The sequence below is a fragment of the Pogona vitticeps genome, chromosome 13 (assembly GCF_051106095.1).
Source record: "Pogona vitticeps strain Pit_001003342236 chromosome 13, PviZW2.1, whole genome shotgun sequence".
Lineage (NCBI taxonomy): Eukaryota > Metazoa > Chordata > Lepidosauria > Squamata > Agamidae > Pogona > Pogona vitticeps.
Genome location: NC_135795.1, coordinates 12,799,545 through 12,822,594, shown reverse-complemented (window position 1 = coordinate 12,822,594; position 23,050 = coordinate 12,799,545). Strand labels below are relative to the sequence as shown.

General features: G+C 41.5%; 1 protein-coding gene across 1 annotated transcript; it reads right to left on the bottom strand.

Annotated features, from left to right (window-relative positions):
* Window positions 1–513: 513 nt before the first annotated feature.
* Window positions 514–22,047, bottom strand: UMOD (uromodulin). The gene is made up of 9 exons (XM_072982803.2): window positions 20,798–22,047; window positions 20,592–20,690; window positions 19,176–19,384; window positions 18,581–18,729; window positions 13,119–13,364; window positions 12,060–12,222; window positions 11,722–11,797; window positions 8,518–8,559; window positions 514–5,688 (listed from the first exon to the last, which is right to left on the bottom strand). Exons 1-9 carry the CDS (start codon window positions 21,483–21,485, stop codon window positions 5,618–5,620), a joined length of 1,743 nt encoding a protein of 580 aa, XP_072838904.2. The 5' UTR covers window positions 21,486–22,047; the 3' UTR covers window positions 514–5,617.
* Between the last annotated feature and the right edge of the window lie 1,003 nt (window positions 22,048–23,050).

Here is a 23,050-nt window from a genome sequence, read left to right as displayed (position 1 = left end):
GAATTTTAGGGGTGAAGGCAAGGAAGCCAACCAGAAGACAGGAAAATTATGGATGTCACACTCATCCACACTAGTTCACACTTGCGTGCTTTGCAGTTCACCTTTTCTTATGTAGTTTTCACTTCTGCAGATTCTGACCTCCAAGAGGGAAGAGAAATTAAAATATACTATAGTTTGATGTGAAGAATGGCAGGGAGATTTTGTTTGGGGGAATCATAGAATAATGGGGTTGGAAGGAGCCTATAATCAAACTCCCTGTTCAAAACAGGAATCTAAGTCCAAGCAGAACTGACAGTGGGTTGTCCAATTTTCTCTTGAGTACCTCCAGGATAGGAACATTCATGACCTGCTGTACTGCTCTAACAGTTAAGAAGTTTATTCTGATATTCAGCCTAAATCTAGCTTCCTGTCGTTTGAGCCCATTATTATGTGTCGTGAACTCTAGGATGATCAAGAACAGATCCTGCCCTTCTTCAACTATTTGAAAAGTGCTCTCATATCTCCCCTCAATTTTCTTTTCTCAAGGCTAAACATGTCCAGTTCTTTCAGTCTTTCATCACAGGGCTTGGTTTCCAGTCTCCTGATCATCCTTATTTCCCTCCTCTGAACTTGCTCCAGTTTGTTCGAATCCTTCCGGGAGTGTAGTGTCCAGAACTGGGCATAGTACTGAAGGTGAGGTCTAACCAATGCTGAATAGAGGGGAGCTAGAATTTCAGGGAATTTGGAGACTATACTTGTTTTAATGCATCCTAAAATCGCATTTGCCTTTTTTGCAGCCACATTGCATTGTTGGCTCATATTCGGCTTTTGATCTACAACAATTCCAAGATCTTTCTCACTCATAGTACTACTAAGCCAAGTATCCCCTGTCTTCTCAGCCATGTACCCTTGGCTGAGGTGAGTCCCTTCACCCATTTGAGATGGTCAAATAGTCCTACTGCTTTGTTCCCCTTACAATCTGCTTCTAGGCTGCTAGTTTCAGGTAATAGAGATATTTAACAGATGTATAACCTTATATTTGTTTTTAATTGAGCCAGAGCAACTGCTCTTCAGATATGATCTCTACATCATTGTGACTCAGAGTAAACCAGACCGCATCGAGACAATGTTCAATTTTAATGAAATGTTCAAAGCAAGTGAAGCCAAACAGTTAAACAACAATTAATAGAGAATTATTTTTAAACAACAGTCTTTCTCACCTTTTATCACCCATTTGAGAGAACATGGCTCTCACAAGGCATTTTATCTATCCATCCCCCACAGGTTTTAAATACATAAATATGATGAAAAGGAATTCATCTGTATAAAACTCCAGTGAAAACTATGGACTGGAAAAATAAAGCTTTAAAAACTGGCAGGGAAGACACAATATGTTGGTCTGTCAGGAAAGAATTCCACAGATATAGGGCCATCATGGAGAAAGACCTGACTGTGATTCTGTTCAGGTAGGTGGGGCATTCTGGGAGATGTAGTCCAAAAATGTAACTTTTCTAAGTTCTGGCTGTATCCAAGGCAGAGGCTTCAGACTCATCAAAAAGTCCCCATTCCATGACTTGACTGCTGGGGAGCTGAATTGACAAAGAAAAGGGCTGCTCCCAATCCAGTATTTCTGGATAGATTCTTGGACTGAAACTCAGGATTCCAAGCTTCAAATTTCACCTGGGAACCACATTTTAATCCCCAGCGAGGCCCCAAAGTGTTAGAGCTTGGAGTGGCGGGGGGAGAAAATACTTGCCTGAAATTGACTAGATAGCCAATCTGAGTATTTATATTTGAGTGGATGAAGGATTATGATATCTGAAACTTGCCAGTGCCAAATCCATTATTCCTGAAGGCCTCTAGAAGTAGAAGAGAATGTTTTTGAATTAGAGATGGGCATGAAATGTGGTTTGGCAATTTGGCCCAGTCTGGTGTCTGCACAGTTGTTCTGTGGGCACCATATGTTTCCCTCTGCTGCCTCCTCTGGGCAATCACCTACCCATTGGCCACAGTGTGCTTCCTTCCTCTGCCTCCTCTGGCAGCCACCCATGCAGATAGGCAGGGAGGCCCACAGCTATGCTTCTGAGCGGGTGGTCACCCGAGGAGGCACAGAAGGGAAGCGCGTTGCTGCTGGTGAGTGGACAATTACCTGGAGGAGGCAGGGGAGTGGAAACCCATGGAATCCCACCACTGAACCATGATTCTTGCTCATTTTTCTTTTGGCTAAAACTGGGGTATGTGTGCTTTGTGGTGGGATTGAGGTCTTCACGATTGGCCTTCAGGGGCCACTAGCATTCTCCTCATCCATCCCTGCTATACATCAAAGGAGGATCTGGAGCCAAAGAGAGAGAGAGAAAAATTTCTGCAGCTCTTTTGAACCCATTCATTAGCAAGGAGCACCTGTTTGAGAGCCCAATTAGATATGACTTTTCTCTCCTCGAAATCGCCCTGCACACCTGCCTGGAATATGGAATGAAAAATGAATGGAAACACTCAGCACAGCTTATGCCAGATTGCCACTTAATAAAGGCATATTGCTTCCTCAGCCATGTTTGAACAACACACAAATTCTGTCAACTCTCTTGGCTAATTAGGATGCTCTTGGTGTTAGCCTTCTCAGCAAGCACATGGCATTTATTCCAGAGGTTGTGGAAAGTCTACCTGCATTTTAATAATGTTCTCCATTGAAAAAGAAAAGAAGCTTTGTTGATATTTATCTGGTGCTTATGCAATGCTGTTATACTGATTAACCAGAGAAAGCCCAGCTGAGATCATATGAGGATTGTTGAATGCATGGTGGTCTTGACTGTGCTTATTCAGCAGCTAACAAGTAGCAACAAATCAACCAATTTTCCCCAGTTCTTTTCTATGTTTTAATGCCTGGCCAACTGATCTTGACCTAAATGTAGCAGCAGCTGAATTAGGGATAAGCCACATGTGTCCTTAAGAGTATTCTCCCCCCCCCAGTTCTTCTACCACTCTCAGACTCCCCTGAATGGAGGTTGATGACATCATTTCACAGGGCACTGAATCTGCTCTGAGTTTTAATGTGAACTGCTTAGGAGCTCTCCGAGGTGCTGAACCTCTTTGGTGGAGAGGGAGTGCTCCTGTAAAGTTCCAACTCAGAGCAGATTCACCATTCAGGTGAAACTGAAATCAACAGTCTCCAGCGCCAATGGATATTTTTTGCATTGAATTGCCCCTTCCAGGAGTGGTGGTTCATGTTTTTGATGAGTTGAATCCTGTCTTCACACATTTTTAATGCTTCAAAAACAGTGTGTCCACCCCTGCATCCAAAAATGTTGTTCTTCAGGCTTTTGGGGGTGGGATGGGGAGATCAATGTATTGTTTCCCAGTTACAGAAAAGTGGCCTTTTTAGATCCCTGGAACTTGTATGTCCACAAACTATATGGTCTGTAGCAAAGAGGCGATGCATGCAGACAAAGCCTGGAAGGAATGTGTAACAAATAACATAGGTAGTGTACTGGTAGCTATTTATTTGAGATGGTGTTAACAAGAGCGTAACCAGATACATTCTGAAGCAACATGGAAAGCAAGGACAAAGTTACTCTGCTAGTATAACACATATCGTTTTTCATAATTTTCAAAACTTTTCTAGGATACAGTATTTTAAGGGAACTTAGAGCACTATTAAAATTATATGTTCATTTTCAGTTGTCACTTATTTACAAAAAACACAAACAACAAAACAAAACGAGGCCCAATTCGAAAGTGTAATCAGTTCAGCATGTTCTATTCATGTCTAGTTGAATGCAATGATAACCAATAATTCAAGGACTTGCATGCTAAAAATAAAGAACAGACTTAATCCTATAATAAGTGAAACAAAAACCTTTATGAACTGACACTGAGAAGCATTTAGGCAGGATTTTTTTTTCAAGTTCTCTTGAAAAACTGCCATTCTTTTCTAAGTTGGGAATAAATAAAATAATTCCAATTTTCAACCCCTAAACAAAACAAAACAAAATAGAGAGTAACAAAGTAAAAGGCAATGTGACAAATTAGTTTTCCAGCACTATAGCAGTGATGTTAGTGGTTGTTGTTGTTTAGTCATTAAGTCGTGTCCGACTCTTTGTGACCCCATGGACCAGAGCACGCCCTGGCCTTCTGTCTTCCACTGGCCCCCGGAATTTGGTCAAATTCATGTTGGTAGCTTCGACGACACTGTCCAACCATCTCGTCCTCTGCTGTCCCCTTTTCCTCTTGCCTTCACACTTTCCCAACATCAGGGTCTTTTCCAGGGAGTCTTCTCTTCTCATGAGATGGCCAAAGTATTGGAACCTCAGCTTCAGGATCTGTCCTGCCAGTTAGCACTCAGGGCTGATTTCCTTTAGAATGGATAGGTTTGTTCTCCTTGCATTCCAGGGGACTCTCAAGAGTCTCCTCCAGCACCACAATTCAAAAGCATCAATTCTTTGGCAGTCAGCCTACTTTATGGTCCAGCTCTCACTTCCATACATTGCAACTGGAAAAACCATAGCTTTGACTATGCGGACCTTTGCCAGCAGGGTGATGTCTCTGCTTTTTAAGACGGTGTCCAGGTTTGTCAACACTTTCCTCCCAAAGAAACAAAAACAAGACGGAAACAAAAGGATGTACGTCATTCAAAGTGAAGAATGTCAGAAAAGTTATGCAGGTTCCAAAGCTTGGAAAAATTAATATTCTGGGCTACAGAATAGTAACATATCCCCATATGCCACAGGTAGCATGCCCAATATTGGAAAGAAGACATAGCCGTCATGACTAGCAGACATTGGTAGCCATCCTCTCCTTGTACACATAGAAAGGGATACAAAGTACACTTTTCCTCTGGAGCATCATTTTGTTTAAAGACTCCTTCTGGAATGAACACAGGAGTAAAATCAGATCATGGTAAGAGCTGTGCACTAGAATCAGACAAATCCCAAATTAAATCAGCCTAATTCAGAGCAATTTGTTTGTGCTCTGAATCAAAGCAGAATATGGGGAGATTCATTTCCAGGATGAATCAAATCAAATTTACAAACCAGCTTGAATCCCAGGCATGAATGGAATTAGGTGGAGCACAAAATCTTTCTAGCCTATTGTTGTTGTTTCTCTCTCTTAAGAGCAAATTTAAAGTTGACTAATATGCAGACCCTTGTAGATTGATCTGTGAAATATGGCTGGTTTGTCCCATCTTTAGACACTTCAAATTTCATAGATTACTGATACGGGGGAGGGGGAATCTTTCAGGTCCTGAATGCATTGGTTTTACAAATTTCCAAATTGGTTTGGATTTGGGAAACAAATCAAATCAAATGGAGAAAAAAATCTCCAGATATCTGGATATATTCTGAAGAACCAGTCTTCCATACAGAAGTGACCTGTGCACAACTCTACAACACACACATTGTGAACAAATCTAATAAATGTGTATTAATCTAGATTTCTTTGCAGTATTGGAAGCCGCCCCCCCAACATATGTAGATAATGTATTGTTCTACGTTTTCTTCTTTCTTTCTTTCTTTCTTTCTTTCTTTCTTTCTTTCTTTCTTTCTTTCTTTCTTTCTTTCTTTCTTTCTTTCTTTCTTTCTTTCACATGAATTCTTCAGGGTCCCTTTGCCTTTCCAACAAGGTGAAGAGTTCTGGTTTTCTATTAGGCCAATGGACGGAGAAATAAACCCATAAGGACAGGCACTAGCATGATCTTCCACATGTCTTGTAAACCTGTGGAGAAGGAGTGTGGTTATTCAAAGGTTGCATGTTGTAAGTTAGGACCTGGTTGCATGTTTGAAATAAATTGGGAGTGGATCAGGGTTTTGATGTCCGTTTAAAGTCACATGGTTTTTGGGTTGGGAGTGTGTGTCCTCTTTCAACAACTTTTAATCTGGGTCTAGGATGTGTTGTATATTGATTGAAGGGGCTACAGGGTTTTTTTAAAAATTGTTTTAAATTTGGCACCGTAGAGCTCCGGCCTGCAGTGTTTTGTCCTCCTGAGGCTATGCATTTTTGGAATAAAATAAAATAAAATCCTGTGATGTCATAGCTATAGCGAGATGTTCTGGTTTCTGGCACGTCATCCTGGAACCGTTTTTGAGGCTTCTGTGTTGTACTGGAACGGAACGCCTGCTCCCACCAAGATCCACCCGGATCACCCGCGCAAGCCAGGAGGTGAGGCTGAGGAGCCTGACGCCGAGAGAGGCCCGGAAGGAGAAGACACGAAACCGGGCCTTCTTGGTGGTGGCTCCTCGCCTCTGGAATAATCTCTCTCTTGAGATTCGCGCGGCCCCCACTTTGGGCACCTTTAAAAAGCAACTAAAAACATGGCTATATAGTCAGGCCTTCCCTCCAGCTAACACTTGATTTTCTCTTCTTCTCCTTTATTTATTTCAGTTATATTTTTGTATTGTGTATGTTATAATTATGATTTATGTAATTTTTTTGTATTATTTTATTGTTTTCACTGGTAGCCACCTAGAGTGGCCTTTTAGGCCAGATGGGCGGGGTATAAATCAAATAAATAAATAAATAAATAAATACTGGCCCTCTCTCGTGCTGGCTGTCTCTTGTAGGCACTTGCCACCACCACAACGTCCCACACTGAGGTGATGTGGGCAGTAGCGACAAAAACCATGTTTTTCTGCTGTGGTGTGATTTTTAATGTGTTTTTTATTTGTTGTATTTTTTTTCCCAAACTGGCATAGCACTAGATCAGTGTTACAGGCAGAAAAACAAACAGATCAGACTACAAGGTCACCATGCAGCCTGAAACCTATGCTCCTGATATCCAACACTCGACAAATTCCACAGACCCAATTTACTCCGATACAGGTGAGCACACATGCAAAACCAGTTCAAAATAACTTTTCATAATCAAGATAAAATAAACCAGCCTTTAGTGGGTGTTTAAAAAAACCCTTGCTTTCCAGACCCCGCCCACCCAAAAAAAAACACATACTTTCTGACCAAAAAATATTCACTTAGTATTTAATGTGAATGGATATTTTAAAAATTGATTTCACACATGCCTAACCTGAGGAGTATTTCAATGTGTAACTGCACCCTTATTTGGAAGCTATGATTTTTGCTCAAGCAAAGCACTCTCTTGGTTAGAGAGTGACAAGCATGGGGGATTCTAGCTTTTGTAGCCTGGAAAAGGAACTTTTCCAGGCTCTGCTAGTGATTTTATACCAAGCCTTTGGGGCCGAGGCAAGGACCGTGCACTGCAGTTGCCCAAGACCTGACTCCCTTTGGGGGTCATAGGAGTAATAGGAAAACCCCTCTGGATCAGATGAAAGACCCACTCAACCTGGTGTTCTGACTCCCAGAGCTTCTTCCCCTTTCTGTTACTTAGCAACCAGTGTTCAGAGGCACACAAACTTTGACCCTAGAGGTAATATAGCAGAGCCGAAGACTATAGGGTCAAATCCCTGGGAGCTTCTGAGTAGCATGGACTATGATATCAACCTTTACCTCCTCAGCTTTTTCTGCCATCTGAGCTTAGCTGAAAGCTCCACAGTAGCTAAGAGTGAACTATTTTTGTAAGCTTTCCCTGTTGTAAACACTAAGTGGTTGTGGGTGGTTTGGGCAATAAAGCTTTATCGACTTTACGGAAGATGTGCTTCTCGTTTGTTGATATGGATCAACTGAGTTGTCTGCATTACTGGATTCTTCTTACAGAGGGGTGGCAGTGGGGGGTCTATCACGAGGGGTCCTTGTACTGAGATTTTACTACACCACTGCATGATGACTAGCAGCCACTGAAAGCCGCATCGTTCTGGGTTGTATTTACTCTCCTTAATTCTTTTTTACCCACAGGAAATGACCATCACTAGCACTTCCGCTGAATGACTGACCAATTTGTGAAGAGGCTTCCATAGCCCTGTGGGTTGTCACTGAGCCCGAAGGTGCCTGGAGGAAGACTGGTGCTCCCACCAGAGCTCCCTAGTAGCCAGTGACAAGAGATGATGGGAGATACAGTACACCATCATCCATAAATTCTAATCTTCCCTATCTTTGGTTTAGGTTCCCATTTTTTAAAGTGAGCATCGGGCATTTACAATCAACATTGTTAGAATTTTTATAATCTTGCATGCTGCCTCTAATTGTTTGGCTGGAAGGGAATGTTCTGGGTTGGGGTGACTGTCAATCTATCCAACATTGGCCAATCATTCCTTTCCACTTCTGAATTCAAAGAGAGCCCCGCCTCTCTGCTGAGTGTTCTGTTTCCCTCTCTTATGTCTGTTGGAAGTCGTCAATTGGTTGTTAGATAACAAAACTGTTATCTGTTTGCATCTGGGATTTACTGAGACTGTACGTGCCGGCTAATGAGAAAGGAAGAGGATTATCTGAGGAACTCGATTCCCCTCTGTGAGTCTTTGTACTTTTCCTGAGTATCAAAATGAAAATTTTAACGAGAATTTCAAAACTCTGCAACAATTGTCAAATTTAAAATTTAGCTTCAGTTCATCCAAATATTAATGTTACTCTCTTTCTCTCTCTCTTTTTTTTAAGCCTCTGGGGATCATTTTATCTTTTAAAGGAAAGTGTTCTTACCATGAGATGCAGGAGCAGCAGCTACGAGAAAAGTTTCAAAACCTGCATAGAAGGGGGGAGAGGGTAAACGAAAGCATTCGTAGGGGTCAGTGAACATTTTGTACAAAACACCGTGAGATGGCGCTATTTGCATATGTCTGTCAAATAGAGCCGAATGTAACTCACTTTCCGATATTTGGCTGGCATCTCAATTTCTTTTGCTTATCCTTCCATTCATTGCTCCTGCTGCTCCGTGTTAATGACCAGACCTTTTCTGGTGGATGGCTTCAAGTAAAACAGAGGCTGCCCTACCAAAGAAGTCTTTGCTTTTGCCACTTCAAAAAGGGACGTGCAGAGGGATGGGAGGAAAAGTTCTTTGGGCCACATTTAAAACCAATGAATTAAACCGATTTACACTCCTTAGACTGAACTGTTGCATAGCTCAGTGGTTTAGGCAGAGGTTGGGAGTTTGATTTCACACGGGGCCTCTTTGACAGGGGCTGGATTGGATGATCCAGAGGGTCCCTTCCAGCTCTGCCGTTCTAAGCTGTTGATAAATGTTCTGTTAATCAAAACATAACTATCAGGGGAGATGAAAATCTCTTTAATCCATTCGGATGGGACATTTCTTCCTCTTTAAGCATCAGTTTTTTTGCACCGATCTTTAGGAAATCTGTGCAACATACAGGCAATGTTCCTTTTATACCACCTTTTTATGGGTCTTTGGACCTTTTTGACTTTTCAAACCCAGTTTTTTTCTCCTACTTTACTAGTTACAGGGGCCACATTAACTCCACAGTTACAATGGTTTCACTGTCCATTTCTGAGCACAATTCAAAGTGTTGGTTTGGACTTACAAAGCCCTGACTGATTTGAATCCTCACTACCAGAAAGACCTCATCTCCTGATAGGATCTTGCCCAGGTTTTTAAAAACATCAGAGAACGCCTTTCTCTCTGTCCCGCTCCCCTATCAGGGACATTTGGTGAGGACATTAAAGAGGGCCTTCTCTGTGGCTGCTCCCAGACTCTGGAACTCCCACCCACAGGAGGCCAAGCTGGCCCCGTCTTTGCTGCCCTTCTACAAGCATGTGAATAGCTTTCTCTTCAGGCAGGCTTTTTTCCAGTAATTTGCTGCCAAAGAGGAGCTGTCATTTTATGGGGTTGTTCCTTCCCTTTTTAAAAGTTTTTATATTGTTTGTCTCAGTATTGTAAGGAGAAAGGTGGGGGGTATAAGTGGTTTAAATAAATACATAATACATTTGTATCAGGGAAGAGTTTAGAGCTCTGTGATTTCCTAGTGCTAAATAATCAGTAAATCATCAGTAAAACACATGGAAACACATTGGACCCTCCAGCATAAATTCACGTGCAGTTTATCTACGTATTTTCTTTAAAGTGTACAATTTACCTAACATAAACATTTGCCACTCCATTTTTAAAGAGACAAACACATTTTTCATATTTTTTCAGTGGTGAGTATTTTCAGACAGATGCCTTCAAAAAGGTGTCCGTTCTTTTAAGCTCATATTATTTCTCAGAAACAGTCTGTAAAGCTCTTAAATGTTTTGGTTTGTCTTTGGGATTTTTATCAATATTTCTAATGCTCACTATCATCACTGACCACTAGAGGGAGACAGAGGGTATTTCCTGTTGGTAACAGCAACTCAGTGCATCTGTAGCATGCAATGCAATGAATCCTTAAGGAGACACAAGCAGTCTCAAGAAGCTGAGAAAGATTACTTTAGCCAAGTCTTTCAAACCGAAGGAGACACTTTGTTTTCCAATGTGGATATTACTGAATTTTGCAATATATTTTTTGCTCCATCAATGCATGTCTTGCCAACTCAAGGGACAGTTGTTAGGGTAAGCTGAGCACAAAACTAATCTAGTTCTTTGGAATAGTTCTTCTCACTAACAAGATAAACCAGCACCATAGCTTCGAAGTAGCTAGTTACAAGTAATGTAGTTAGGTACAGTGGTGCCTCGCTTGACGAGGATAATCCGTTCCAGCGAAATCGCTGTAGAGCGAAATCCTCATCAAGTGAAATAAAAAAGCCCATTGAAATGCATTGAAAACCGGTTCAATGCATTCCAATGGGTGAAATACCTCAGCATCCAGCGAAGATCCTCCATAGGGCGACCATTTTCCGATGCCTGTGCAGCGAAAAATCCATCCTGAACACAGCGGGGAGCCATTTTGAATAGCTGGCGGCCATTTTGAAAACCCGACAATCAGCTGTTTTGATCGTTGTAATGCAAAGAATCTGTTTCTGAAGCAGGGAACTGATCGTCGTAAAGCGGATTTTGACCATTAAAACACCATTTTGCGATTGCACTAGCGACCGCAAAAACATCGTTGTGAGTGGATTCATCGCCAAGCAGGGTAATTGTTAAGCGGGGCACCACTGTACAATACATTATTTTGTGGTAATAAGTAATGTGACTAGCAGTCACTATATAATTTTTGAGTACAAAGAGAGACTCCAAGCTACTTTTAACACTTATTTTTAAAGCCATTTTTAGAGAACTTATTACAGGCAATTTTCAGGTTTTATGCCAAACTCCTGTCAGTGGTGCTAAGTAGTAAGGGCAGTCCTTTGTATTCTGGTTAATCTTCTGCCTTTTTGGAAATTGAGTCATGGCAACTGGACTTCTTTCATGTTAGGATGAAATGCTGAAAAGTAGCTTCTTCAGTCTTGGATGCGAAGCAAAACATTTTAGCCTAACAAGAAAAAAGTCCCGTTGCCATGACTCAGCTTCCAAATAACCTCACCTGGATGACTGAGAATCTTCACAGATATACTTCTGTACTTTTATAAACATTTCTGAGGCTCACTATTACTGGACACTAGAGGGAAGCAGAATGTGTTTCCTGTTAGTAACAGCAATGTGGTGCATCAATAATGTGCAATGAGATGAATTTCTTGCACAATAACAGATAATGACAGAGTAACTGACTCCCAGGACAAAATGAGTAATGCAGCAAACACACTACCCATTACACGGAATGTTCCAGACCCCGACTGCCATCTCTCGGCTGCATCCCTTCAAACTGGGCAGGCAGGTGGGGCGGGACATGGAAAGTGATGCAGAAACTGGACACAACAAAGGACTAGGAAAATGCAAAACTAACAAAACCCCAAACCCAATATTATCAGAACTCTCTCTCTTTTTTTGTTGAAAGATAGGTCAGTGTTCATCTGCAGGCCACAATGTTTCGTTACCTTCGCGAGCAATGGGACCCACATGCAAAGAATAGCCGGTGCCAGCAGCCCGACGGTTTCCAACTCCAGAGCAACTCTGTAAAAAAAAAAAAAGACACATTTTCCTTTGGGTGGGCGGGTGCCATGACCTAATGAAATATCTGTCCTATTAAGAGATACCTGCTGTATTGCTTGGAAAAGTTACTTTTTCCAACGCAGAGTTCTCAGAATCTCCCAACCCACATGGCTAGAGGCCATGCTGGCTGTAGGATTCTGTGATTTGTTACCCCCAATTTTAATGCATCTCATCTGCCCTTGTCAAGCTACACTTTATGCTGAACAGTTCAGTTCCTACTTACCGGTCGGCAACCTTCAGTGCTGTTATCACAGAGACGGATTTCACAGTGGAGGTGGACAAGGTTATGATTCCCAACAAACTTGAAGACTTGGAGAGAAAACATTCCTTGAGATCCTACTCCATTTTCGGGCACTGTTATGGTTGAATCCTGTGTGTTTGGGCAGCTGGAACATCAGCAAGGATTGAATACGAGAATTTAAGAAGAGCCCTGCTGGATATGACTACTACTGACAGTCGGTTGTGGCTCTCCCTGAATGTGTCACGACAACCAAATACCTCTCCTAGATTTCTAACCTATAGTCCTGCATAGATAGTCCCATTTTGATTAATGAACTTGCAAAAGTATCCGGTTGCTCATGGGTTGAACCTTCTGTTACTCTGATGCATCAGAACCTTCAAGCAATGCTTGTAGCTATCAGATCCAGACAAATTTTGCCTGCCCCATCCAAGGCAAGTTGGCTGTATAGCTCAGTGAATTAGGTACAGTGGTGCCTCGCTTAACGGGCGCCCCGTTTAATGACGAATCCGCATAGTGACAAATTTTTTGCGATCATTTTTGCGACCGCATTGTGATGTTTTAAATGGTAAAAAATCGCTTTGCGATGATTGGTATGCTGTTTCGCATAGCGATGATTTCCCAACAGCTGATCGGCAGTTCCAAAATGGCCGCCGGGTAAAAAAAATGGCTGCCCGCTGTGTTTTTGCCCGGATTCCTCGCTTACCGGGCAGCGAAAATGGCTGTCGTATGGAGGATTTTCACTTAAAGGTGAGTTTTTTGCCCATAGGAACGCATTAAATGGGTTTTAATGCATTCCATCTAGGCACTCACCCACCGCTTAGTTTCAACTTGCAGATAACCTTGCTGCACCATCTGCATTCAGATTGTGCTTAGGACTCAACGTCTGGCTGTATTTTTTTCCCTTCTGTCCACTAGCTTCAGTCTCATTCTTGATTCTACTGTGGATATGATTATAATCTATTGGACCTGATCCCATCCACTCCCAAGAACCCTGTAAATTAAAATTACGACCTTCAGAGTGAACCACTCTTCATATTCTACCTGTTTTGAATGATGTAATATTTCAGGGGATCACTGGCACTTTCCGTAGGCGTTGCAAAACAATTTTCCATCCGCAAGACAAACTGAGCTGTATCCCCACTGGCAATCATGACCCCAACATACAGATAGTCCTCGGTTGATAATATTGCCTTAAATCCCTCGTAGGGTGAAGTGTAATTTGAATCTCTGTAGAGAGCCATCTTAATTATAAACTCTCCTGCACCTCCAATGCTGATGTTGATAGAACTGGAAGGAACAAAATCAGTTAAGACAAAAAGCTAGAAGAACCATTGACACTTAGTATCAGCAATTGAGTGGGGATACCTCTGTTTTTGTCCTTCTTTGCTCCTGGTCTACATGACAATTCAAATTCCTATCCAAATAGTTTTTCACCAGTGCTAACAGCAAAAGCTATTGACTTTGTAGGAATAGGTATATCTGAGTTATTCCTAGTCCATGTCAATTCATATATACATTACTGAAACAGCGATGTCTACGTTGGCTTGGGCATGTCGTGAGAATGGTTGATGGTTGGATTCCAAAGGATCTCCTGTGTGGAGAATTAGTGCAGCGAAATCGCCCCAGAGGGAGACCCCAGCTGCGATACAAGGAGATCTGCAAGCGGGATCTGAAGGCCTTAGGAATGGACCTCAACAGAGGGGAAGCCCTGACATCTGAGTGTTCAGCCTGGAGGCAGACAGTGCAGCATGGCCTCTCCCAATTTGAAGAGACCCTTGTCCAGCAGGCCAAGGCAAAGAGGCAGTCCCTAAATCAGCCAAATCAGGGAGCTGGACAGGGGACAGATTGAATTTGTCTTCAGTGTGGAAGGGATTGTCACTCTCGAATCGGCCTTCTCAGCCACACTAGATGCTGTTTCAAGTCCTCCATACAGAGCATGTTACCACAGTCTTTCGAGACTGAGCGATGCCTAACTAAATGTCAATTCAATATATATTTATTCTAGAACACAAGAACATTGCTATTTTGGCCTATGACTTCTGAAATCCTACAAAGCATTATGGCCATTAGTCATGAAGGATTCTATAAATTGTAGTCAAAAATAGCAACATTTTAATGTCCATTCTTTCATCTCAGGAATTGATTGAACAGGAAAAAGCATGAACCTCAGCATTAATCTCATGCACCACTATTTAAAAAGAATACCAACAAGCATTCTTTTTAAATAAGTACATGTTCAGAGGAGAGGTTGAATATTATGAAGGATTTTAAAACAAAACCCATGAAAAAACAGTTGAGGATGCTTAACCTAAAGATGAGAAGACTGAAATATGATTTGACTGATCTTCAAATATTTGATGAGTTGTCACAGGGAGAAAGGAACACACTTGTTTTCTGTGGCTAAAGTTACATAATGGATTCAAATTATCAAAATAGCAGACTCAAACATTAGGAAGATTTTCCTGACAATAAGAACTGTTTGACAGTGGAATGAATTAATTTGGAAGATGATGGATTCTCCTTCATTATACATTTCTGAAACAGATGTTGGGCAGCCATTTGTCAGATATACTTTAGGTGCTTCAGAAGGGGGTTGGACTTAATAAACCTTTGGGTACGTTCTTGCTCTCCTCTGAAGGAAATCAACCCTGAGTGCTCACTGGGAGGACAGATCCTGAAGCTGAGGCTCCAATCCTTTGGCCATCTCATGAGAAGAGAAGACTCCCTGGAAAAGACCCTGACGTTGGGAAAGAGTGAAGGCAAGAGGAGAAGAAGGGGACGACAGAGGACGAGATGGTTGGACAGTGTTATCGAAGCGACCAACATGAATTTGACCCAAATCTGGGAGGCAGTGAAAGATAGGAGGGCCTGGCATGCTCTCGTCCATGGGGTCACAAAGAGTCGGACATGACTTAACAACTAAACAACAATAAACCTTGCTCTACAGTTCTATACAGTGGGGTCTCTACTTAAGAACGTCCCTACTTAAGAACAATCCAACTTAAGAACAGCTCCATTTGCTAAATTTTGCTTCTACTTGAGAACAGAAATCCAAGATAAGAACAGGAAAAAAAACCTTTCCTGCTCTTTTTTTAACCTTAGGTCATCTTAGGTTAAAAAAAATTTCTCCCCCTAGTGGTAGAGTACGTATTAACCAGCTTTGCATTAGTTCCTATGGGAACTAATGCTTCAATGTACAAACGCACCTCTACATAACAAAAAAACCAGCCAGAACGGATTAATTGGTTTTCAGTCCATTCCTATGGGAAATTTTGCTTCAACTTAAGAACGTTTCAACTTAAGAACACCATTCCAAAACCGATTAAGTTCTTAAGTAGAGGTTCCACTGTAGTTTCTATGGACGGAAAAGAGCAGATACGGATTAAATGGTTTTCAATGCATTCCTATGGGAAATGCAGATTCAACATAAGAACTTTTCAACTTGAGAACCACCTTCCAATACGGATTAAGTTCTTAAGTAGAGACCTCACTGTAGTTTTGATTTGTTCTGCTCTGTTTCTCCATTAATCTGATTTTTAAAATAAGACTTAACAAATATTTTTATTTAAACACAGATTTTTTTCAAGTTAATTCCTCACAAAACACACATCCTAGTATTTTAATATGCATTTTGACATGTCTTTTAGAGACAAGAACCACACAACACAATATAGGGAGGTACAAGATGTGAAAGGTAAATAGATTCATATCTGCCCATTTGTAGAAAAGATTCAAATCATGGCAGCCTGCTTCAAACAAGCTTGAATTGCATTGCATCCTCAAGTGTCTCTAAATTGCTGCTCTTATAAATCCATCTGGTGCATGTCTATTCAGAAATAAACTCCAGTGAATTCAATGGGGCTTACTCCTAGGGGAGAATGGATTGTCCAGGAGGATCTGCTCCAGAGTTTATAATTCAGAAAATTAAAGTGGTATTTATGTTGGATAAGGACTCCATTCATCTGAAGTAGTATGCTTATGAAAAATACAGACTAATTACTGGTAGTCTCTTAGGTGCTACATTACTATTTCTGGTATAAGTTATATAAAGCTGAGCATTTCTTTCCTCTTCTTTCATTTCCTTCTTATTAAAACTTCCCAGATCCTACATTGACCATGTTGGTCCTATGTCCTAACAATAAAGGGGTCTGCAGAAACTTTCCCAGCAGGGCTGATTCTATTGTTTTAGACTCAATCAGAATCAAGGTTTTCCTTCTTAACATAGAGTTAAATCTGCAGAATAAAGTTCACAAGGCATTCCAGGTACTGTACTGAAAACAGTAACTTTTCCAAGTTCTGCATTTATGGAGTGATTGCCCTGATGAGGGAACTGAGAGGTTACCCTGGAACAAGACTGGAATTGGTCTGTTGCTTTTAGCTTCTGCTTGTGGGCTTCCCGGAGACATTTTGTCTGTCCCTGCCGCCATCCAAAAGCTGAACCTGGTAGATTCCAGGTCAAAGCTAGCAGTCAGCAGCCTGTGTCCCATCGGCCATATTTAACCCGTTGGAGACCCAACACCAGCATCCCTACACAACCCAATCTTTTTTTCCCCAAATACGTGGCTCAGAAAGTGTCCTTGTGTCCACAAAAGGGCCTTTTCATTTATTTATTTATTTATTTATTTATTTATTTATTTATTTATTTATTTATTTATTTATTTATTTATTTATTTATTTATTTATTTATGTCCCGCCTATCTAGTCTCATTGAGTCCACTCTAGGCGGCTTACAGCAAGCACAATACAATATATTAAAACAATTTTAAATAGGGGAAAAACTTTAGACAGATGGGACGAACACTAAGAAAGGGGAAAAAGAGGGAAGATTAGGAGTTGGCTGAGGGGAAGGCCCGCCGAAACATCAGTGTTTTTAATTGATTTTTAAAAATACCCAGCGAGGGAGCCGCGCGAATGTCAGGGGGAAGGTTATTCCAGAGGCGAGGAGCCACCGCCGAGAAGGCCCGATTTCTTGTCTTTTCTTTCTGGGCCTCCCTCAGCATTAGGCTCCTCAGCCTCACCTCCTGACTCGCATGAGTGACACGTGCAATTTTTATAAGAACATTTGTGTTAGAAAAAATTGGCGCCTGAAGGTCGCAGGCCCCCAAAGTCAATGTGTGGCCTCTGGAGGTTGCCCACCATCAATATAATCCAATAGGATCCTTCCAGTATTCTTGTAAAACAATAATTTGAGAAATCTAATCGGGTTCACATGTTTGACATACATGTGTACCTTCAGATTATGTATTTTATTTACGATTCATAGGCCACCTTTTTCCTGATGAGGGGATCCAAGGCGGCTCGGAACATTAAAATAAGTAAAATTAAAAGCACAATAAATTATTGATTTAAAATCAATTGAGCATTTAGTGGTGGGTTTAAAAGAAGCAACTGAATATACAGAAATATGAAATGTGCTGTATGCTATACGAGATCACTATACTATACAGTATGCTACACTACAAAATTTGTGTTACTATACCACATCACTGCAGTATTGTCTACACCAGGGGTAGACAGCCTTATGTTTTTAGTTCTTTGAAGATATACCTCCCATAATCTCTGCCCATTGGCCATGCTGATTGGGGGTTTATAGGAGCTGTAGTTCAAAAGATATGGAAAGTACCAGCTTGCCTGCTTTTGGTCTACTGGGTTTGGTAGTGCATCTCCAGAGTGTCAGACAGAGAGATTTCCAGACCTAGAAGATCTCAGATCCAATCAAACTGAACCTGGGACTTTCTGTATGGAGAGCACCAGCTGCTTAAGTTATGGTTTTTTTAAAAAAAAGCATTGGCCCAATTAATTACACCACTGATACTCCTACCTGATTTCTCCTCCTTGGTGGTGATAACTGTTCCAAGTAATAACAAGGAAAAGAGGTCATCCTTGGCCCCCAAGGGGATGTATAATGGCATAGACTGAGTCTTGTCATTTAGTCGTTAAGTTGTGTCTGACTCTTCGTGACCCCATGGACTGGACTGAGTCTAGGTTAAGGCTAATCCTTTTTTTATGGTTGTTGTGGGTTTTTCGGGCTCTTTGGCCATGTTCTGAATGTTGTTCTTCCTAACATTTCGCCAGCAAAACACAGCGAAACTTCAGGAAGAACAAGCTTCAGAACACAGCCAAAGAGCCTGAAAAACCCACAACCACCATCAGATCCCTGCCGTGAAAGCCTTCGAGAATACACGAATCCATTTTTATCTCTACATCTCACCCTCATAACACAGTTAAACTTTATCTGTTGTTTCCATGCCATGACAGAATTTGGAAGGGCTCCTTTTTCTGGACTTCCTCTCCCAGAATCTCTCTGACCAACCTGGTCGATGGATTTGGGAACCTGTAATCCAAAGCAGCAACTCTCTTCCCTGGCATGCGAATGCACATGGTAGGTGAGCATCCGGGATCACGTCCTTCCATTATTCTCCAATGTCACGAGTGCTAACGCAAAATGAAAGGATCATTAGCACAGATGGATAGCTCTTTCCCTTAATAAGGAATGCCCTTACCTGACAATGGGTTGAATGGCTGTTTCGAGACTGATTTCCATATCCAGCGGGTATGAGCAGTGAAAATTAATTTTGATTTCATTCTCTCTAATGATAGTCTTGTCTGCCAGATATAGTGTGTTACTATATGTAGCATGGGTCTCATTTTTCTGTTGGGGGGAAAAAAGAATTGAAGCCACACAGCTCTTGATGGCAGTGAAGTTACATCTGTCTATGGGCTAAATGTTTTTGAGTAAGCATTTTAAATGAGGAAAACATGTTTAAGAGAGACAACTGAGCTCCTCATACCTACTGTACTCAGCATTTTCACAGTTGCTTAGAGTCTCTGATCACCAGCTGCTTTAGTTATGCATTTTTAAAAATATATACGTATATTTTTGAAAAATCTGCACCAAACTACAAGAGGCAAAGCCACTCAAGACTTACAGAAAAAGCACAAGGACGCTGTGACATAATTACAAAACCAATCGGATGCAGCAGCATTGTGACAGCACACAGTTAAGTGAGAGGGTCAGGTTTCTTGCCTTCACTCTGTATCGTTGGGTGCCATGCAGTCCACCAGCTTTGAAACATTTGAAGTGAATAAAGAACCTACCGTTAACTGTGTTCCACACCGGCCAGCCTGGGCAGGGGTCACCACTGAAATCATGGTTTTATTCTCCTCTTCCTCGAAACCAGAACATCTGTAGTCTTTCAAGTACATGATGACACTGGGGAAGCCCAGTTCACTCAGGACATCCTTTTCAATAGAAACTTTAATTTCCTTTGCCCCACACTCGAGTTGTGGTTCCAAGCTAGAAATGTCTTAATAGATAACAATAGGTTTTTATTTACCAAGCAATGCTAGGGAATCCTTTACGACCACTCTATGGAGTGCTGTTGTTTTTGTGAAATCCATTCAAAGCACTCATGCAGTTTTAGAAACACAAACCATGTCCTATGCTGTAATTTGCTAAATAAATAAATAAATAAATAAATAAATAAATAAATAAATAAATAAATAAATAAATAAAGAAATAAAGAAAGAAAGAAAGAAAGAAAGAAAGAAAGAAAGAAAGAAAGAAAGAAAGAAATAGGTGGGTGGGTGGGTGGGTGGGTGGATGGAAGGATAAATAAATAAATAAATAAATAAATAAATAAATAAATAAATAAATAAATAAATAAATAAATAAATAAATAAATAAATAAATAAATAAATAGGTGGGTGGGTGGGTGGGTGGATGGATAGATGAATGAATGAATGAAAGAAAGAATGAATGAATGAATGAATGAATGAATGAATGAATGAATGAATGAATGAATGAATAAATAAATAAATAAATAAATAAATAAATAAATAAATAAATAAATAAATAAATAAATAAATAAATAAATAAATAAATAAATAAATGGATGGATGGATGGATGGATGGATGGATGGATGGATGGATGGATGGATGGATAAATAAATAAATAAATAAATAAATAAATAAATAAATAAATAAATAAATAAATAAATAATTCATTTTAAAAAGTTACTGGCTTCAGGAGGAACAGGATATTAGATGGACAAGCACTAGAAGCTTGGGTCCCCAAATATTCTTGGAGTAAAATTCCCAGATGCCTTCACCACTAGCTGTGCTGGCCAGGATTTCTTTGACTAAGGTATGTCTATTTCCATATGGAAGCTAATAATGGAAAAAGCATGATCTAGGAAACAATCATATGCCACTATGACCTGCAACAAAATGTTGCACTGACTTTATCCTAAGTCAGAATTGACTTGATGGGACAAGATTATTATTATGAAGTAGATTTCCGGTAGTCAAATATCTGATCTTAAAGGAGCTGCTGAACTGGTTGATTCCCCGGGTGTGTAATGCTGCATGTGTGAAAGCTGATCACTGTTATATTGAAAAATCCAGGGTAAGATGTATGTCTGAGCTGCCACTGGAAGTTGCAATCATTATTTTCATGACTCTCCTGCACTAATGTACAGCATCTTTCAGTCTCTCATGACCTTGACACGTACCAGGCTCTTGACTGTTATAACAACTCCATTTCCCATCCACTAGCCTGCATTCTTCTTCTCTCTTACACGGAGGGCAGGGGTTCTCAGTGAAGTTTGGATCTGGAAAATTGGAACTGATTAAAGCACAAAGGTTGCCATAATTTAGGGGCTACTTATTTCTTCTCAAAGCAAGTTTTTTTTTAATGAAGGAATTTTAGGCAACATACCTGTGCAATAACCGAGAGTGCAAGCTGGTGTTCCATCAAAGTTGTAGACATAGTAGCCACCCGGGCAAGCTTTCACCTCTACGGTGATGGACCAGTAGCAGCAGTTACCGCCCCAGTCGGCGCAGGCTGTCCGACGTACTATTTCGTTATCCCTAGTGGGGTGTGTGCCATTTAGCCACATACTCGCAACCGTGTTGCACTTACTTACTGGCACGCACGTCTCCGGCATACGCCTTCCTCCACTCCCTACAAACTGAAACCAGCCTATTTTATCCTGGTCACAGTTGGACCCTGACCTATAGGACGTGCTTCGCCAAGGTTGGTCCAGAACCGTGTGAGTCACACACGGATCCGAGCAGTTACGGGAGCCACTGGCTTGTGCACATCCTTCCGCAAAGCTTGACACAGCCCTGCAGTGGTAGCCGTCTCCTTCGTAACCCTCGGGGCAAAGACAGGAATAGCTGCCGCCATGATTGATACACTTTGCTAAAGGATGGCAACGGTTCAAATCACGGCTGGAACACTCGTCTATGTCAGAGCAATTGGTGCCGTCTCCAGTGAATCCATCTTGACAGACACAGTGGCGCAGGCCTCCATGTTCTTTGCAGGTGGCATTGGGGTGACAGTCCGAACAGTATTCTGTAGCTAGCAAAAGAAAAAGAAATCTGTTTATCCATAATCTCTGCATATTTCCCAGCACTTAATACCATCATCCAGGAACACGATCTCTCACACGATCTCTCACTCATACTAATAAAAAGAGAGCCCAAGATTCTCCATTTGAGGCATGATCTCCGGTATCTGTTCATGGGCCTTCCCAGCCCGAGGACCTTGCAGCTTTTCATCTTCTTCCGACTGTCAATGTGAACCTCCAGTGATAACTGTGCTCCCTTCACCCTGTGGAAGTCAGGGATTGCAGAATTTAAGACAGCCCAATGAGCTTCTCCATGGACCAAGAATCAAATCTTGTCAGTGCACAGAAGGCTTTAGATGACTCTCCCTTGAGTAGGAATGTGGGGCGTACTATAAAAAATGTCACACCATGTGATAAGACAGTGAGAAAGATGTGCATCTGATTGCACTGGAAAGGGTTGCTTTGCTGGGAGTGATCTCCCTGAAGACAGCTCTTTCGTCTGTCAAGGAATTGCTCCAGCGCAACCTCCCAAAGCAGCAGCCACAAAAAGGTCCAGCTGGGTCATACATCAGAGTCAGGCTGAGGCAGCATTCTCCATACAGTGGTGCCCCGCATAACAAGCGCTTCGTTTAACGATGATTCCGCATAGCGTTGATTTTTTGTGATCATTTTTGCGATCGCATTGCGATGTTTTAAATAGTAAAAAATCACTTTGCGTTGATCGGTAAGCTGTTTTGCTTACCGATTTCCGCATAGCGATGTTTTTAGAACAGCTGATCGGCAGTTCCAAAATGGCCGCCGGGTTAAAAAAATGGCCACCCGCTGTGTTTTCGTGCCCATTCCTCGCTTACCGGAAAGCAAAAATGGCGACCGTATGGAGGATTTTCGCATAACTGTGAGTTTTAAGCCCACAGGAACACATTAACCGGGTTTTAATGCATTCCTATGGGCTTTTTTATTTCACATAGCGACGAATCCACATAGCGACGATTTTTCCAGAACGGATTATCGTCACTATGCGGGGCACCACTGTATATTGTGTGATTGCCAGGAAATAGGTCACATTGGACTGTGCCACATGCAGTCCAAAAGGTGAACCATACGCCCATGTGATCACACCCTAATTCTCTGCAGTTTCCTGGGTCTCACCATGCCAAGATTCCTCACCAAGATGGACCCCTGAACTATTGAGGTTTCTTGGCTCTCTGTGAAACACATACATACACCCAGTATAGTTTTTGCAAAAAAGGAAGGAAGGAGGGAGGGAGGGAGGGAGGGAGGGAGGAAGGAAGAGAGAGAGAGAGAGAGAGAGAGAGAGAGAGAGAGAGAGAGAGAGAGAGAGAAAGAAAGAAAGAAAGAAAGAAAGAAAGAAAGAAAGAAAGAAATCTCTGTGATGCAGGCAGACGTCTCAGCAGCAAGTCTCCTCATGACGAGATTCAGAGATTTGGTCTCATTTCCCCCATTTCCCTTGTCCTGTATTGTTGTGCTGCCCTTTGCTTTTATTGCTGTCATGTCCTTGCGTCCAAGTAACTGCCAAATTCTGGGTACCTCAGTGCAGAACTGGGCACAGGAAAGGTGCCATTTTGTGTAGGATTTTTCCTCACCAACCATTGGTGTTT

Bases quoted from the DNA above. Each gene is read 5' to 3' on its own strand.
- UMOD (XM_072982803.2), bottom strand. From the start codon at position 21,485: ATGCAGAGATTATGGATAAACAGATTTCTTTTTCTTTTGCTAGCTACA. The intron at 12,223-13,118 runs GTAGAATATGAA...CTGATGTTCCAG, and splicing joins TATTACATCATTCAAAACAG to CTGCCCAAACACACAGGATT. The intron at 5,689-8,517 runs GTAAGAACACTT...CCTTCTCCACAG, and splicing joins TGCTGCTCCTGCATCTCATG to GTTTACAAGACATGTGGAAG.